The 19,835-nt window shown below is 32.5% G+C and overlaps 1 protein-coding gene across 3 annotated transcripts; it reads left to right on the top strand.

Moving 5' to 3' along the window:
- The first annotated feature begins 1,097 nt into the window (after positions 1 to 1,097).
- Positions 1,098 to 10,238, top strand: LOC122601724 (beta-galactosidase 9-like). Of its 3 annotated transcripts, none has more exons than XM_043774477.1 (20): positions 1,098 to 1,638; positions 1,774 to 1,869; positions 1,978 to 2,090; positions 2,225 to 2,291; positions 2,434 to 2,526; positions 2,628 to 2,771; positions 3,254 to 3,342; positions 3,511 to 3,616; positions 3,812 to 3,899; positions 4,006 to 4,127; positions 4,270 to 4,434; positions 4,535 to 4,767; positions 5,099 to 5,214; positions 5,386 to 5,483; positions 6,057 to 6,167; positions 6,568 to 6,678; positions 6,961 to 7,169; positions 7,585 to 7,930; positions 9,084 to 9,277; positions 9,859 to 10,238. In XM_043774477.1, the coding sequence occupies exons 1-19, from the start codon at positions 1,447 to 1,449 to the stop codon at positions 9,234 to 9,236; spliced, it is 2,652 nt and encodes an 883-aa protein (XP_043630412.1). In that variant the 5' UTR covers positions 1,098 to 1,446; the 3' UTR covers positions 9,237 to 9,277; positions 9,859 to 10,238. The 3 variants fall into 3 exon arrangements, with proteins under 3 accessions (XP_043630412.1, XP_043630406.1, XP_043630401.1); XM_043774471.1 differs by having other exon boundaries at positions 9,850 to 10,238; XM_043774466.1 differs by lacking the exon at positions 9,859 to 10,238 and having other exon boundaries at positions 1,099 to 1,638; positions 9,084 to 9,400.
- The last annotated feature ends 9,597 nt before the right edge of the window (positions 10,239 to 19,835 follow it).

The raw sequence follows: 19,835 nt of genomic DNA, 5'->3' as shown, positions 1-19,835 counted from the left end.
ATATTAAAACTTAAATTTAGAGCATCCACAATGAAGAAACCTTTTGAAAGCTTTTTTCTTGCCACCTATGTACTTTATTAACTTCAAGCTCTTAAAAAAGTGTTTACTCCAATGGCAAAGCTTTTTCTAAAGCTTTTCATAGGACTCAATTGAAAAAAAACTTTTACTCAAAAGGTTGAGGTTTCTCAACCTATTGGTCAAATAAGTCTTCTATCTTAATGGTATCAACCCTTTACAAAGACTTTTTTCTACAATATAAGTCTTTCATCAAATACCATTGGGGATGTCTTTAGACAATGACTTTTTGCTTTATAATATAGTATAGATAAATATATATATTCAATTAAAAGTTAGGTGTGAGTGGAGAGTTAGTGTCTAGTAAAATAAATCTTTCGATTATGTGTACATAGTCAATATTTTGAAAGTAAAAATTGTTGTTACGCTAAACATTTATCACGCTAAACATTTATCATGGATAAACCAGGGTCATGGTTGTGCTCTAATCATCATGTTTTAACTATTATTTTATCATTGATAAAAATAGGATGGACAAGTTTAATTACGTAATTAATTAATGAATTATAATCAAACCTTTATTTTAGTATTGGGCTGCCCCTTAGGCCTCTCATCGGGCATTTAACTTTGTTGTTAAATGGGCTGGGCCCATTAGGATTCCATGATGTGTCGAAAGGATTAGTCTTGGGGGTGTTTTCTAGAATGGATTGGAAATGGTGAAAATGAAATAAGAAATACTTTTCATGTTTAGTTGTAATGGAGAATGGGAAAGAGAAAGGAAAATAGGGAATCGATTCCATTCCCTCAATTCTTTATGAAATGTAGAGAATTGATGGGAAACGAAAATTTTTATTTTTTTTTGTTTTAGTGATGTTAAATGTATTAAATTTAATTATTATTTAAAATTTAGTATTTTTTATATATTCATTCTCTGCTTGTACTAAACGACGAAATCGATTCTCATTCTAAATACTCATTCTCTTTCCCACTGTATTTATTTTCTGTTACATTTTTATATTATATATATATATTTTTTAAATTTATTTCATAGTTTCATTTCATAATACTTTGATTCCTTCCCTTGAAACTTGAAAGTTGACTGTCTCTCTCTCTATTATATTATATTATATTAGTATATAGATATGTGTATGATTTCAATTGTTGTTCACTTGGGTATTGACGTTAGAAGGAACTGATGAATGAACCCACCACAATCACAATCACAATCACAATCACAATTTGTAATACGTACTCAATAACAAGTTAGAAGAAGAAGAAGATAAAGTCTTGCCTTGCTGTCTAATAATATAACTTACAAAAAAACCCAATTGAATTGATGATCCTATCTTTGTTGTTGTATCAATATAATAATCAATTCCTCCGTTAATTAATTATTAAGATACATATAACAACAAACAACAGAGAAGAGAAATGCGTCTAAGTCCTCCGTTCCAATGGCGGCTGCTGGTGGTGGTGGTTATGGCGTTGACTGTAAGGATGGTCAACGGCGGGGAGTATTTTAAGGCGTATAATGTGAGTTACGATCACAGAGCCCTTAAGATAGATGGGCAACGAAGAATCCTGATTTCTGCTGGAATTCACTATCCTCGTGCCACTCCTCAGGTTCTGACTGATATATTACTCGTATTATTTTTAATTTAGGGATTTTTAATTGTTTTTGGAAACCGGTCAATAACACAGCATTTTGGCATATATGTTGCTATAGACTGAAATCTCATACCTTTTACTTGATGTCAGATGTGGCCTCATCTGATAGCCAAGAGCAAGGAAGGTGGGGCTGATGTCATTCAAACTTATGTATTCTGGAGTGGCCATGAGCCAGCTAGAGGACAGGTGCGCTAGTTACTTTCAGCCTTCTTCCCCGGTTGTAGTTTTAGCTGTTTTTTTTGCTATCTGATCTCATGAAGAGTCTTGTTTTCTTCACCTTTCTGCTTTATTCAGTATAATTTTGAGGGAAGATATGATCTGGTGAAGTTTGTACAGCTGGTTGGAGCTAGCGGGCTCTATCTTCATCTTCGAATAGGTCCATATGTTTGTGCAGAGTGGAACTTTGGGTATCAACTTTCCCTATTTTGGTTTCTATTTAACAACTTATTTCCCTTTGTTTTTGTAACATACATGGAAACTGTTAGTATACGTTGGGAATTTGTACTTATCAAAACGCTAATATCAACTGATGATTTTGCAGGGGTTTCCCTGTGTGGCTTCGTGATATTCCTGGAATTGTATTTCGGACAGACAATGAACCATTCAAGGTACCAGTGGACTGAATACTTCTGTACCCCCATTTGTGCTTTATGGATTGAATAACATGGTAGAATACAGGTTTTGAACTATACATATCTTCAATCCGTTAGGGGTTATATTTGATAATAGTAGTGCACCACTTCATTGCAGGCAGAGATGCGACGTTTTGTCAAAAAAATAGTGGATGTGATGCGAGAGGCATCTCTTTTCTCTTGGCAAGGAGGTCCAATTATCATGTTGCAGGTAGTCTCTAAGTTATATTCATCATTATTATCAGCTAGATGGAACAAAGTTATTTGGGAATCTTCAATGCTTACTTCTAGTTTCTTTGGTAATTGTATCAGATTGAAAATGAGTACGGAGATGTCGAAAGCTCTTATGGCCAAAAAGGAAAGGACTATGTAAAATGGGCTGCAAAAATGGCTGTTGGACTTGAAGCTGGCGTCCCATGGGTTATGTGCAAGCAGACTGATGCTCCAGAGTACATTGTACTTTCCTACTCTATCTACTATACATTCAGAGGTGTCAATGTTAACCCATTAATGTGTGAGTGAGTCGATGTGGGATATGTTGCATCTTTAAGTGGTCAAATGGGTAAATTTTAAAATTAATAATAAAAGGTAATGGGCTAAAAAGGGCACGCTGGTTGAAACTTACCTAAAATGTATATTAAGTGCAGAAATCCTCCTAATTGTATTGTTAAGAAACTATATCATTATTGAACTAATGTAAGTTTTGTAATCATATTTTACACACTAAATATTTAGTAAAAAGTTGATGCCTTTAAAACCTTTATCCAACCCACCCACCTGCCAATTTTGCCACTTCAATTGGGAATACTTATGACAGCAACCTAGCTTGACAATCTATTTTTGTTTGGCTCACAGGATTTTAATATGTGAAATTTGCAAATGGAAATATCAACCCTATTATTTTGGTTTGGTTTCTAAATGTCTCCTCTTTCCTACAGATAGATGCTTGCAATGGATACTACTGTGATGGTTTTAAACCCAACTCCAACAATAAACCAGTACTGTGGACAGAAAACTGGGATGGATGGTAAGCAAATTCAGTGTATGAATAGGAGTATGAATAAATAATCTTTTTTTTATTTAAAGCTCCGATTTTTCCTTTTTAGGCAATAGGAGTATGAATAAGTACACATCTTTGGATGTACTTAATAAAAATCAACAGTTTCTGCATTTAACTTTTCTGTCTATTCACAAGGTATACAACTTGGGGAGGAAGACTTCCTCACAGGCCTGTAGAGGATCTTGCATTTGCAGTTGCTCGATTTTATCAGCGGGGAGGAAGCTTTCAGAATTATTATATGGTATACTAAGCTACACCATGTTTCTTTTTTTTTTTGGAACGGCAACTACGCTATGTTTCTATTTACTAGGATGATAGTTACAGAACAGTTCATTACACATAATGCACCTTTTCTTATATTTTACACCTTTACCACCTTTAATTACTACTAAAATGCTTATTTTTTGAAATGTATGTTTTTTTTTCCACGGACCAGTTTTTTGGCGGGACAAATTTCGGGCGAACTTCTGGAGGCCCTAATTATGTCACTAGTTATGATTATGATGCTCCAATTGATGAATATGGTAAGATTAAAGTGTGGGTATTGATAAATTCTCTACTTATTGTGGATGTTAATACATAAATGTAGCTTTTTGGGGCTAACTTTGACAATGATTACAATCTGTTTAGGTCTTATAAGTCAGCCTAAATGGGGGCATCTAAAGGATCTCCATGCAGCTATAAAGCTTTGTGAGCCTGCACTAGTTGCTGCTGAGTCGGCTCAATATATTAAATTGGGATCTATGCAAGAGGTTCGTTAAAGTCCCCAGCTTATAGATTGTTATGCATATATTGGACACCAGAGCCTTATCACAGAAAAGGATACGATAATGTATTGCTTAAAGTCATCAAACGTGTAATTGTGATTTGATTTAGTCTGTAGTTTTTGTTCAGGCACACGTGTACCGTAATAATGGAAGTATTTGCTCTGCATTTCTTGCAAATATTGATGAACATAAAGCAAGCACTGTGCAATTTCATGGTCAATCATACACTTTGCCGCCATGGTCTGTGAGTATACTACCAGACTGCATAAACACCATATTCAACACTGCAAAGGTTCGATTATCGTGACTAACTACACTTTCCATTTTTTATTTTCTCTTAGTAGCTAATATTGGTAGTATTTAATAATTGTATATTTAATTAAATGGTGCAGGTTGGGGCACAGACCTCCATTAAAGGGGTTGATATAAAGGCGATGGCCTCTGCAAAGAGTGCTACTAATGAGCTCTATATGATTCAGAAGGAAAAACCCCTCGTATCAGAATCATGGATGACACTCAAGGAGCCCATTGGTGTTTGGGGTGCTGATAATTTCACTGTTCAAGGCATTTTGGAGCATTTAAATGTGACAAAAGACCGATCTGATTACTTATGGTATATCACCAGGTACTCCATTACATCATCGACAGTTGCCTATTGGCCCTATCCTGCTATTGATAGTTGCCTTCATGTGCCCAGTAGCTATTGATTAAAAATCCTATTGGTGTGTCAAAACCCTTTTGATAAGTTGCCGATTAGTTCGTTGAAATATATTATGTCTTGATACAGTACTTGACTTGCCTCCCTCGCCCCTTCAATTTATGTTTATACATTGAAGAAGTGATCAAATGTAAAATAGTCTCATTTGTATCTTCATTTGTTGTTTAGCTTTTCCCTCTTTTAGGTACTTCAAACTTTTTATTTTGTAATAATGCCTAATTGCTTTGATGAAATGCAGAGTTTATGTTTCTGAGGGGGACATTGCATACTGGAAGGAAAATGTAGTTAGTCCAACTCTTACAATTGATAGTATGCGTGATATAGTTCGTATCTTCATCAATGGACAACTTATAGGTTAGCTTACTATGCTTCCACTTCTTGTTTGTATTCATTTAAGTCTGATAACCTTGTGGTGCTTAGTGGTCATATTGAGTTGCTAGTTCTGTTTCTATGAAACTGTATATCATGTCATTGCCTACTTTTGGAAACTTAGCCCTGATGTGTTACATGTGTGTTGAAATAAAGGAAGTTCAAAGGGTGACTGGGTCAAGGTTGTACAACAAGTTCATTTTAAGCAAGGATACAATGACCTGATGTTATTATCACAGACTGTGGGCTTACAGGTAAAGAATCACACAATATATTTGGCTAAGTTGCGATATAACTTATATATACTGCCATACAGGGTTACTTTCGAGATTAGGGAAATATTAGTACTTCTATCATGTTTATTTCTCCACTTCTTGTTAATAGATGATTAGTTAACAGGTGGTCTCCTGTGATCTGAATGCTTGTTTCCTTGCCCTCCCGTTTTTTGCTTGCTGTTATAGTAGAAGTGGAAAAGTGCACGGGTTGGGTAATGGGTATAGCACGTGCGGGTTAAAACATGTTTTCACAATGGGTCACATGGATCGGGTAGACTAGCAACTTATGAATACACAAATTATATTATTCAAGTACCAATAATGTTATTTTTTTAATAAAATGATTTTGGGGTTCAAAAATACACTTTAAGAAACCTTCAACCCGCTTGACCGATATCCCGTTTATGCTAATTTTTGTTTACCCATTTGACCCATTAGAGATAAACAAAGCCATCTGAACTGATTCATTCATAACTAAATGGGCCAGCATGAGTTCTGGCCAAACTCCGACCTCCACTGTGTTCTAAACTTCTAATCATATACTTCATTCAGAATTATGGTGCCTTCATTGAGAAAGATGGAGCAGGATTTAAGGGCCAGATCACTCTAACTGGATTCAAGAACGGTGATGTTAATCTAACACATTCACCATGGACCTATCAGGTACTTTTCTGATGTAGTGCTTCTCAATATTACCACTCTATTTTCGAGGTTAAAAAGTTCTGAACAAGTTTTGGTCTTCTTTATGTATTAAACCATGAATTTTGGCTTATAAAATTTGGTACTAATTGTACACATTTATCTTTCTATATTTTATGATAGGATTTGTAGATCTTATATAATGCTAGCTGATTGAATAATTTATCAACATTAGGCTCAAATATGAATTTTGAATTTCTTTATAAAGTTTACTTCAAGTGTTCCATACTCCATATGCACATTATAATATAGTAAAGGTAAGCTTTATATCAAAATTTTGAAAATATTTTAGGATAGGATTTGTAGTATTCCAAAGTTATACTTCACAAACCAAGTTACTATTATCTTTTTAATTTTACTGCAGGTTGGGCTTAAAGGTGAATTTCTAAAGCTATATGCTACTGATGATAACGGAAGTTCGGGTTGGACTAATTTGGCAAAAGACGAGGTTCCATCAATCTTTTCATGGTACAAGGTAAATGAATTCCTAAAGGATATAGCTTCAATCTTTGTCTAGTTACTTCTGCTGCTCATCAAGCATGTATTGCGTATTCTCCTTATTTGTTTTAAAAGCCGTGATAAATCTTTATTACATGCCATATGACATGCACATTACAGTGTTTTTCTAAACCAACATTGTGGCATTTTTGGAAGAGGTCGATGCTTATGTGCAATTACTGCATGAAAATATTTGATATTACCAATTTAGGAAAGAAATATTGATTTTAATTTTTTTTTCCTTTCTAAATGATGGTAGACATATTTCGACTCCCCGTTCGGAAAAGATCCGGTGATTCTTGATATGAGCAGTATGGGCAAGGGTCAAGCTTGGGTCAATGGACACCATATAGGAAGATATTGGACTCTTGTTGCACCAAAAAATGGATGCCAGGAAACTTGTGATTATCGTGGATCGTATAATTCAGACAAATGTACTACAAATTGTGGCAAGCCTACTCAGACTTGGTATTTTTTTTTTCTTGAAAGAGATCTAATGTCTTCTAGGTTATACTATTTGTGGCAATTTATCAGTTATGAATGGGTTGATACGGGCTATGTTTTATCTCCAACAGTTCCATATGAATTCTTGTACATATATAGTTTTATTGATAAACCCTCCCAAGTTATTCTATCCAAAAGTTATCTTTTTATATTTTTTGTAAACAAATATATGACACACTAACATGTTAATTTTTTGGATAAAAAGGGTTCTGGAACAACTCAACCCACTAACCAATGTTACCTGCTTCCACTGAAACCTGAACCTACCTGCCCCTTGTTTAGCCATCTCTATGCTATACCATTATGATTCATCTGAAAGTCATTATAAAATCATAGTAAACAAGATTGCAGATTTGACATAGCAATCTTGGTGTGACAGGTATCATGTTCCAAGATCATGGTTACAGCCATCGGACAATCTGCTAGTTCTATTTGAGGAGACAGGAGGGGACCCTTTTGAAATTTCTGTCAAGACGGTTTCTGTTGGAACTGTGTGTGGTCACATGTCTGAGGATTCCTATCCACCCGTTCATATGTGGTCCTCAAGTTACATCAATGGACGACTGCCAGCAAGTCAGATGAAACCAGTAATGGAATTGCAGTGTGAAGATGGTTTCACAATTGCATCCATAGAGTTTGCTAGCTACGGAACTCCTCAAGGTAGCTGTCAAGCGTTCTCCACAGGCAACTGCCACGCACCAACTTCATCGTCCATCTTGTCCAAGGTATGACACACACACGTTCAAACATCTTTGCATCTTAAGTTGCTCCTGGGGGTAGCAACCGGCTTCTAAAGTAGGATATATATTACCAGCATTACAAGATTTGTACCAAATATATGAATAAAAATAGCTTGATGTATAGGATGTCACTTGATTATATGTGGGGATTTCAACCAATTTACTTAGTTTTACCTATAATGGGCCGATAGGTAATATAACAAAAATAGTTGGACAGTAATCGATTATATGCTTATGCTTGTATGCTAGGCTTGGATTTTCTACACCTTTCATTTTTCAGATATACTTTATAGCTATTCCCAGTTTCCCACTCACACTTAAGCGCACGTGCACACACACAAACATACAAACATACACCTTTCACTGTCACACAGTCTGGCCAGAGGTCCGTTTGGAAGCAGTTTCCTTATCCCCAGGTAGGGAGTGTCTACATCTTTGCCTCCCCCATAAAGACTGGTTTTTAATCATGTTAAAGGTAGATATGATAAGAAATTTGATATATCATATTTATATTTGACACATAAATTGTCGATAAAAAAGTTTTGGACAAAAAAGTTCAGGGTTAATCAACACAACACAAGTTGACCTGTACAAAACTTACCCGTTTGATCTGTTACCCAACTTGAAACCTCTACAATCATTCAATTACTATTCAGCATGGTTGTTTTTCATGTAACATGTGGAGCTTTCACTCATAAATTTTCTTAGAAATTAGCATGACTTGTGGTATTTTATTACAGTGCATACTATTAATAGGGAACAAGTGAAGAAAAATCAATTTTGAATGTTCTTTTAGACCTGTGATAGTTTTGTAGCATGATATAATTTAGCAGTTGAAGAGGTAAGTGGACGCTAATGATAAAGTTCCCCTAGAGGTGTACACATATATAGGCAGTCTGCAAACAATATGAATGTTCTTTTAGACCTGTGATATTTTTGTAGCATGATATAATTTAGCAGTTGAAGAGGTAAGTGGACGCTAATAATAAAGTTCCCCTAGAGGTGTACACATATATAGGCAGTCTGCAAACAATATCAAGTGGTCTTGTTTTCTGTAATGTTAGAGAAGTGGAATTACTGCATGAAAGCTTCCTGATTGTTCTAAATTATTATTTATTATAAAAAAAATTGTTGATAGGCCTGTAAAGGAAGAAATAGCTGCAACGTAGAAGTCTCTAATTCTATATTTGGAGACCCATGCCCAAGGACTGTAAAAACCTTGGCCGTGAAGGCAAGATGTGAACCATCATCGGCATCAACTTTATGGTACACTGGATTGTCAGAAGTATAGAGGCAAGAAACAAGAAGCATCAAGTGCAGCAGTCTTCAATGGTACATATACAATTTCCACTTATGCTTATGGAGTGTCATGCATGCATGAACATATCCTTTGATCAAAGGGTATGGTACATATATGTAAGATTATTGATTAATGGCAATTATTGATTGCTCAAACATGTTGTGGTTATATCCCAATCGATTAATTGGTGGCAAAATAGGCGTATTGGCTAACAGCCTAACATGTCAAAATGAGTTTTTATGGTTTGGGTTGGGCCAGATTGACTCAACAACATTTCGTGGGTCAAATTTTCTAATCCGTGTGTCAAATATGAATTTCTAGGGATATAATAAAACCATAAATTATTAGGATAATGAGCTCGGGGTGAGTAAAGCAGGTTAGTAATTTGTGTGGGCTATGAGTGTAGTCAGGGGTAATTTGTTTTGACACATTTGAGCCACTTGGACTATTTTGTTTAGCTCTCGTTCTTAATTATTAACACATTAGAACGGATCAACTAGTCTTTGAATCAAATATTTGATGAGGTTTAGCTACAAAAGAGTTTCTTCCATTTTCCATTTTTACTTTTCAAGATATGAAAAGTAACCACCATGCGTAATACTAGCTCTGGCAGCATGCTTCTCAGCTCGTATTTTGTTGAATCTGTGAAGTGGAATTGCGAACCTTTTGTGTCCTGCATTGGAGAGTCTACGTGTGATGATTCTTCCTGGCTTCATACATCTCCTGTTCTTAATTTAATTGGTAAGACTTGGGGGCTGACATGTTTTAAGTTCAAATTATCCGTGGGCCTGTAATAAAGGTTCACGTTTCGGGGCTGTCTATAAATAGTAACCAGCAGCATATATATACCGTGTTAAACAGCTAGCTAGCAGAATAATGCTCTTGTGTTGTATGTGTGTGTGTAAAGGAATTTATGAATGATTGTGTTACGAAATAGTTAATGTGAAATCACGTCTTTTCAAAGAATTTATTAAAACAAAAGTTATTAACTAACATATATGTACATGCATGCATAACACACGAAGAGACGGAGCTAAAAAAATTTTCGCGAAAATTTGACTGTTTTACGTATTTGAAAATGTCAAAAAATTGACTCTCAAAAGCATTTTGTCCCCTACACAGGGTGTAACACTCATTTAAAAATGCCAGTTGATTTTGAAAAAAAAAGCCGCACGCGTCGGAAAAGGTCTTGTTGAATGAAAACATATTTAATCATAATGCAAGAAAGCCGAAAAATATATCTAATATTTAATAATTAGCTTGTATATACATCTTTCCTATATGACTATTATCATTGTTATAATTAGTTGTTTGTGATAAATATATATAATAATTTGAAGAAAAATAATTTTTTCACAAACGATGTACATTTACGTAATCAAACAAAGAAAATTTTTTCTTTAGCTTTCTTCATTCTTTCGATTAAAAATCAAAACAACTCAAGTTTTTTTATTATGCTTTTGGAGAGATTTATTTCTACATTAATGCTTCGTTGACCTATGACTTTCAAAAAATAAGCTTGTAACAATGGATGTAACATTTGTATGTATATCTTATTTATTTTTTCTTATTTTTGAAAAAAAATTACAATTATACCATTAAATTTTGAAAAATCATATTGTACCAAAATTGGAGTGGGAGCAACGTCCATGAACACATGTAACATATAGGGAAACGTGAAGGTGGCGTTGTCACACACCTAAGTTGGGTGAAATCCCTCTCATATGCTGATATTTTAGTTCATAAATGTATAATGAATAAATAACGGACTCCTATGTTTTTTATGGATTAAAAATTTAACATGGGAGAGAGATTCACCAAACTTAAGTGCTTAACAGCACCACCTTCACTTCCCCATAATTTTATTATGTTACAAATGTTGAATTGTGTTGGCCTTATTTACTTCATTCACTTGATTGTTTTTAAATAACCGATCCACATATATATATATATATACATATATATATATATAGATAGAGAGAGAGAGAGAGAGAGAGAAAGAAAGAGAGAGAAGGGATCAAGTGAGAACCACATATATGGTGAGAACCGTGAGAACCATTGTAAAATCATTTTTAAGGTATCCTTAGCATTAAGGGCTATGCCCGTACCGTAACAACCGTCACCATCTCTTGGATCGCCGCCCATCAAATCCATACCATTCACATATGCGTCCAGTGACAACCCCTTTAGAACGGATGTAGGGCAACGCCCGTACCGTATCCATACGTTTTCTTAACGCGTAACCCATATGATTTTTTACAAATTTTTTTTTTTTTTTTGGAATGAGTTTTTGTTAAAAGAAAATAAAAACCAAAAAAAAGTTGAAAAATGTGAAAAACAAAAATTAAAAAAATAAAAAACCACAAAAAAAAGAAGAAAGAAGGAGGGAAACTAGTGATTCTCACGGTTCTCTCCATATATGTGGTTATCACGTTAACCCTACCCTATATATATATATATAATATACAATGAGGTAAACTAAATTTAATATCAATTAAAATATAATTACGCACTAATTTTTCATATTTTTAAATTACAAAATAAGATTCCTATTTATTTATTACGAGAGTAAGTACCAGCGCGTTACGGCGGTGAGATGGTGGGGTGATAGGTCATAAAGTGTGATAGCCAAATGCCTTAACCGTATGAGTTCTGTCCTCGGATTTAAAAATCGGCGAAAGTGTATCGAATGACATCTCTAATGAAAGAGCATGAATTTTTAAGAACACCCATATAATTTTTATAATTTATCGATGTACGGTTTGTGAGATAAAAGATTTTAAATAAATTGGAGGAATAAATGATTTATAAAGGAGAGAGAAAAAAGATGATTGGTTGAGATTTGAGAAGAGAGAAATGGTGTTTGGTAATATATAATTGATAGAAGGGGCATTTTGGGGAAGTAAATATCGAAACTTAAAATGTTAGATAGTAGAATCTGCTTTATAATATAGTATAGATACTAGAATTAAGACCCGTGTCCAACACTGGACACGAGTTTACGATATTATCAATACTAGATCTTAATACATTTAAGTCATAAAAGCTTATAATTTTGAAGATATACGGTTCTAAGTGTTCTACATTGCAAGTTGTAGTACAATAATAATAGGTTCGTCACTGTCATTATTAGCTGAGACATATTGATGGAATTGTTTGCCATAGATCATAGTCATTCCACAAGGCACATGCTATAATAATTTCTCTATAATAGATTCTTTTTTAAACCAGTTGTACTTATAATGTGATATTATTGTAAAAGATAATTAAGAAATAGTAGTTGACATTAAGTATATGTACTTGATCATGATGCGGACCCATAACACGCATAAGTTTATTTTTATTTTTTTTCCTAAATTACACGTATGCCTGAAACCAGGACTCTCGAAAACCCCCTATTAATCCACCATCACAAAATGTGAGACTAGAACCCAGGTGGATCCTACCAAAGTGAAAGACCTTACCAATGGGCCACCAACCCCATTAGCATGTATAGGCTTATTTCCAATCACCTGTCTTATGATAATTGGATAACATTAAGAATTGTTTTCATATTGTTTGATAAAAATTAGGATTCTTGATTTGAGTGACAATTGTAACTTTAAACATTAACCAAAACTAATATAACAAAAAAAATTGTTTACCTTTTTATTGAGAGATAGAATGAATCTTAAATAGAGTTCATATTGATTCGGATTTAGTATTCAAGTGACCTTTTGTTTTAAATCGTGTTTTGTTTTGTGATCGTCTCATGTTATGTGATTCCTATTGTGTTTAGGATAAAGGTGTTGTATATCATCATCAGTTATTATGTTGTGATATGTATCTAGAGTTCAAATTGTATTTATATTAAATATGAAACTAAATATTTATAATTTATAAAAATCTAATCCAATATTTGTTAATAAATAATTAGGTTTTGAATTAAATTTTTGTAGACAATATCTCATATGTTGAATTTTTTTTAAATAATTAAATGATTGTAAATTTTTAAAATTATCTCAAGTTATGGTTAAAAATAAATACAAATTAAGTACTCGGAGCTAAAAAGTGTAAATTATTGATGGAAAACAAAAAAGTGTAAATTAATGATATAATAAATACTAATATAATAATTTATTTAGATAATGATTATTATGACTTTTAATTTATATTTAATTTAGATGATGACATAAGCGGAAGTCAATTTGATAAAATTAAGCGATTTGATTGGTTAATAAGTCATTAGTTCAACTGTCTCATAGTATATATTAAAATTAAGATTAAGATTATGTATGGGTCAACGTGATGACCACCTCTCAATCGTGTATCCATATTTTTTTTTTATTTTAAAAGAGACGATACAATATCACAAAATTTTGATTTAATTATTAAATTGTACAATTTTTACCATACAAATTCATAAATGTATTAACTAACCTTAGATAAGGATTTGAATATGAGACTTGGTTCTTTTGCCACTGGGATATTTGGTGATGGTTACATACACCTAATCTATATATGCTCTAACTGTGAGAGATTTTTTACTCAATTTAGGTGTCTAACAATTTCATATTCCCTTCCTCCTGTATATATATAGAGGGAAGAGAATATGAGGCTGTTAGACACCCAAGTTGACAGCGAGAGGTCTAACATACGTTGTCTTAACCGGATCCGTGCTAGAGAGTTCCCTCGAAGTATAAATGCCTATTTCAAATACCTGATGGGGGAAAACCCCCTACTAATCCGCCTGAAGGCACGATGATTTATAGGAGTAAACCCTGCCCCTTCAGACTTGAACTTGGGTAAACCCAAGCCAAGCCCTCGTTAATGGACTTCCTTATGTCCTTTCCAAGGCTTGAACACAAGACCTCATGTATTAGGGGATGGTCTTTCAACCAAATCAAAAACTATTTCTAAACAAATCAAACTAACAAGTATTGAAATAATAATCTTCTATAATATAACTAAAAGAGGGGGTGAGATACACTTAACACCCTTAATCGCCCTCCTAGAGCCTAATCCTCTATCCTTATTAATCCTCTAATTTTTTAATATTAATCTTAAATAATTTAAAATTTTTGGTTTTCCATCACCAATATACACTTTAACCCCAATCTAAAATAATTAATTTACACTTATTGATTTCCCATCACCAATTTACACTTTAGCCCAATTTAAAAATAATTATTTTACACTTTTTGATTTTTTTCATCACCAATTTACACTTTAACTCAATTTATAAAATAATTAATTATACTTTTTGGTTTTTAATCACCAATTTACACTTAAAAATAATTAATTTACACTTTTTGGTTTCTATCACAAATTTTCAATTTCGCCTAATTTAAAAAATAATTAATTTACACTTTTGTTTTTATTGCTAATCTAATAATATAACTCACCAAAAGGGCTTTTTTTATATACTTTGCACATAATTAATCATTAATATTATTTTTTAACATTGAAATCTTATGTTATTGTTATTATTATTTCTTTTAATTTAGTTTGTTACCCATTATAGGTTCGTTATGGCTTATTCTACAACAACAAAAAATATGACCACATTAGTTCATCTTGAAGATCTTAAATCAACACATGTTAACCATCATTTACGACTCCGTGTTGTGCATGTATGGACTGTTTTGGAGTGGAACAACCCGAAGAAAATCAAAACGTTTGAGATGGTCTTTGTTAATGAATTGACATGTATTTTCAAATTATATAGTTTACACTTTTAGAATATAAGAAACTGTAAATTTTGTATTTAACTAAAGAAAAAAAAGGTAACCTACAATCAATATTTTTATGGAGTTAATTTTCGTATGTTTCTTCTTTAGCTTTCGTATTGATTAAGTTATGATATATGACTTAACTAATCAAAATATTATATATTAAATTTTGTATTTGTAACCTACATTAACACTTAGGATTTACGATTATATCTTTTTATAACCTTTTAGATATAAAGTTTAAATTTGCTATGAGTAGGTTTCTGATTACTTTAATATATTGACTTTGATTATTTTGATATTGTTTGGAAAGTAGCTCATTAATAGTGTATACTTAAGATTTACGAGTATATCTTTCTATAAGCTTTTAGATAAAAAGTCAAATTTTGCTATGAGTAAGATTCTGATTATTTTAATATATCGACTACGATTATTTTGAATTTATTTTGAAACTAGCTCATTAATGGTGTATTTTTTTACCCGATGTTATTCTGTCAGGAAAAAATGCTACATATTGAGATGGTGTTGAATGTTTTAGTATGATTATTTAGCATGGTGGAACAATTCATCATTTTAGTTTGTGTGTGACACATGTACTTCGGATCTTATGAAAAACATGATATCAGTTTTAAATAAAATCTTGAGATAAAACCCATTAATCCACGTTAAGTTTAGGATTTAACACAACAGGGGATGACTTTGCAAGGTTTTTGACTTGACTCTTTTTTTGATCAATAATTTGTTTCCTTATCCTTCTTGCATTAGTCGATAAAATCATTTGATCGACGTTTGGTATGTCCTTGGTTTGGTTCTATTTTTTTATCAAGAATAATTTTCTTGTAGGATTCTGTATGCAAAGATGTTTATTCGATTCTTATGAGTTTTTTTTGTTTGGGGTTTATTTTTAAAAATTGGATTAAATACATAGAAACACACTATGAGAACTTATTAGTTTTTTCCTTTTATTTTTCAAGGCACTACCATATATGGCTCGGTCAATGGTGAATGAGAAAAAAATTTTAGGAGTATTTTAACCGATGGAGTGAGCTAGCAAATTTCTAAGTTGATTTCGGTATCTAGTTAAGTTATTTGAATTCCAATTTTTTTGCTTTTATTAATACATTTTGAGACTACCCGTCCCTGAACACTGGTATACTATAATACTCCGTATAACAAATCACAAATTGATAAGTGAGTATGAGGTGTTTATGTTGTAGTCGGTGAAAGAAAAATAGAGATCTCACCCAAAGTAAATCAATAATTTAATCATTTATAAAAATAATAATTATTATAATCCTGAGTTAAAAAAAGGTCTAATTGATTGGAAAGTACTCCAACTTGTCACGAATGTTTGTTTTAGGACCAAACTTTTTAAATGTCTATTCAGGATATCCAAACTGGAAAAAATTTTCTATCTGGGGTCTGTGATCAGGTAGCCGGTAAACTTTAACTTTAAATTTCATTTTCCATTTAGTTTTTGTATAAACTAGTTTTTGTGCCCGGGCTTCTCCCCGGGACACAAAACAAGATAGTTACTAGGGCGTTGCTCCGGGAAACATTTCGTTTAAAACACATGAGACACAAACTTACTCTATAAATCATAAAATTTACACATATCATAACTAAAATATCTCAATTTGATTAACTTTTAAATTAATTTATAACAAAACGTAGATAAAATGAACAAATCGCAACGAATTTTTTAAAACTTAATGAACATTACATTTTAAAAGGCGTAAAAGAAAACATAAATATGTTTAAAATTCATGTTAATAATAACATATTAATAAAAACTTTTTGAAATTTTTTTATCTACACATAAATGTATATTTCTCAACTTAAAAACATTGAATTATTATTAAAAGGTTTAAAACATTGAAAGTATAAAAATAATTATGTTTAAAGCAATATTAAAGAGAAAATAAATGTTTTTGTTAAAAACTAAGTTGAAAAATAAAAGTATTTGTATTGTGAAGTAATCACAATAATAAATTTAAAAATATACAAGTTATTATAAAAATGTTGATGTTAAAAAACAATTGAAAAAATTGAATTTATTGTGTATTAGTAAATTGTTTGAAAAAAAAACTGATGACAGGGCTTGAACCCTTATCGACTCTATAATAGGCAACATCAATTACCAAGTGTTCTACTGAAACATTACCAAGTGATCTACTGAAACATTTGTTATATATTCGATGTAGATTATATTTATATAATTAAGCGATCTGTAATATAAATATTGAGAAAGAAAATGAAATAAATGTTTGGAAAATAAAAAGGGGACCAGGATTCGAACCTACCATCTGGACTAACTTAACGTTTGTTGAATTATTTGGCATGGATTTTATAAATACGTTTTTAATTTCGGATAAAATAATATGCACGCACTCCCGTACTTCCGTTTTTATTACTATTAGTAATGTATATATTACATGTCATTAAAATGCCAAGTCAAATCGCATCTCTATATTTGACTTATATAGCCTTCAATTTCTTTTTGTTGGCAAACAAAACTGAGAGTACATATAGTAGAAAACAAGGCTTATGGACTTATGGTTTTAAATAAAATGGATATTGGAAAAACAGACTTAAAATCTTGGTTCCAGTTTCTGTTTTCATTTTAATCACATAACAAGACAACCACAAATCAAGTTCACACGACCACACATCAACAACAACAAAAACAAGAAACAACATATTCACCTTCTTCTCTTAAAATCACTTTCACTTAATAAGTTGAAGTGATTAGAACCAAGTTTTCTGGTCACCGTCGCCAGAAAAAGTTTAGACTTCCGGATCTAAACATATTATTGAATCTAAAAACTACAAAGCATGAGCAGATTTATACCAAATGTAGATCTGAGCATATTATTTTGAGCAAAATAGAAGATGGGTTTTGGTGGGTTTTGCTAGAAATCGGCAAAAACCAAGAAAAAGTAGCGTTGGGGGGATCTGGCAGCGCGATGGTGACTTTTAGCCCTTTAGGTCGTGCAACAACGACGGCGTGACGGGGGTACTGGCAGAGGTGGTGTCGGGGTTGGATGGTTGACCTTTGTTGTTTAGATGATTATGGAGGTTATTTTTGTAACGTCTTGAGGTTTAACCAATTTCCGGCGAGGTGGGGCAGCGGTCCAGCGACGGAAATGGCTGGAATCAGAAAGGGATAAAGAGAGAAGAAGAGAGTGTATTTTACACAAAATATATGTTATACTTATATACATATAGGGGTTGAGTATTGTAAAACAAGTATTAAAGTAAAACAAATAGGACAAGATCTTGACCCTTAGATCATGGTTAAATTAATGCATGGATATTCACGAAACAATTGATGCACGATGATTTTTATGATGCACGGTGATTTTCAGTGGAAAAAATACTTGTTTTATTTTATCTAAAACCTATACATATATATAATATAGTTAAAATTAAGTAGAGAGACACAAAGTGGGTCCTAGGTATACATATGGATGCCAAGTAAGCAATGACTGATTCCACATCATATCTCAGCCGGTATAGACCCTAAATAAAAGTTTCTTTCGGTTTGGATCCCCTGAATAGACGTTTTAAAAGTTTGGTCCTAAAACAGACATTCGTGACAAGTTGGAGTAATTTATAATCAATTAGCCCTTAACATAAACCAGCACCACTGTAAGCATGTAGCCCTGTCAAGTCACCACCGTAAACCACCATCGTCTTCCAATCACCACCGTGAACCACCCGTATCAATATCTAATTTTTAAATCCAGATCTGTTAAATTTTTCTTTAATTTAGGTTGATTGCCGGTCGGATATTGTTTGAATTTGGGGGTTTTGAGAAGAAGATGAAATGGAATATAAGGAGGTGCAGTTAGGGATTGATTGAGATGTAGATGTAGATACAAATATAGATGGATGATAGTCAATGGGTTGGTGGCCCATTGGTAAGGTCTTTGACCTTGGGGAAAACCACCAAGGTTCGAATCTCACTTCCTACATTTGTAGGAGTGGATTATTAGGGGGGGGGGGGTTTCGAGAGTCCTGGGTTTCATCCCAGACTTGCGTGGTTCATGCACCGCATACTGCCCAATTGGATGTCATTGTGGTGTCTCTAATGCTAACCGTTAATTACTAACTACTAACTGTTAAAAAAAAAATAAAAAAAAATAGATGGATGGATGATGAAAATTATTTTTGTTGATTATGACTTAGCTTTAGGATATGATTTTGGTTTTAGTTTGTTTGTTATGAATCAAGAAAGAGATCAGAAAAAAAGGGAAATGGATTGTGTGATGACTCTATACATGTCAACTCAGCTGTCTATATGGATATTAAAAACTAACATAGGTTAACGGAGGTCTAATGTTACAAACTAACGATATTACCTTTATTGAGAAAAAATTTCCTAGCATTCTAAAGCCATCCAACTCAACTTAAAACTATCTTTATACTTTGCCACATAAGATTTTTTCTATCTGTCATCTCCATGAATTTTTCCATTTAATATATACTACATTCTTTTTTCGTTACGATATCAATAAAATAAAATAGTCAACTTTTTATTTGTTTCCAAATAAATAATTGCTAGCACCTTTTTTCAATATATAAGTTTGCTAATTACTAACCTATAAATACGTCTATATTAATATGTGTTTTGTACGAAGTGTCTAAGTCAGTATATCAAGTTTATTTCACAAAATTGTTATTGCTAAATGTATGTATGTATTATAATATTTTGTTTTTCCACTCATTAATATAGTAGATCTGATATTAAGAAAATTCTGAATATTAGAATTTTAAATACTTTCAATTAATTTTATATAATTTTTTATTTAAATGTTGCTTACTAGAAATTTTATTGATTAAATACTAAAAGTTTTTGAAAATATAATTCAAGAAC

Source organism: Erigeron canadensis, chromosome 1, assembly GCF_010389155.1.
Source record: "Erigeron canadensis isolate Cc75 chromosome 1, C_canadensis_v1, whole genome shotgun sequence".
In the NCBI taxonomy this organism is placed as follows: domain Eukaryota; kingdom Viridiplantae; phylum Streptophyta; class Magnoliopsida; order Asterales; family Asteraceae; genus Erigeron; species Erigeron canadensis.
Note: the sequence above shows the minus strand (reverse complement) of the source record. Positions and strands in the feature narration are given on the sequence as shown.

Excerpts from the sequence above, each read along its gene's own strand:
- LOC122601724 (XM_043774477.1), top strand. The coding sequence starts at position 1,447 with ATGCGTCTAAGTCCTCCGTTCCAATGGCGGCTGCTGGTGGTGGTGGTT. Across the intron at positions 1,639-1,773 it reads ATCCTCGTGCCACTCCTCAG|ATGTGGCCTCATCTGATAGC; the intron begins GTTCTGACTGAT and ends ACTTGATGTCAG. Across the intron at positions 2,292-2,433 it reads CAGACAATGAACCATTCAAG|GCAGAGATGCGACGTTTTGT; the intron begins GTACCAGTGGAC and ends ACTTCATTGCAG.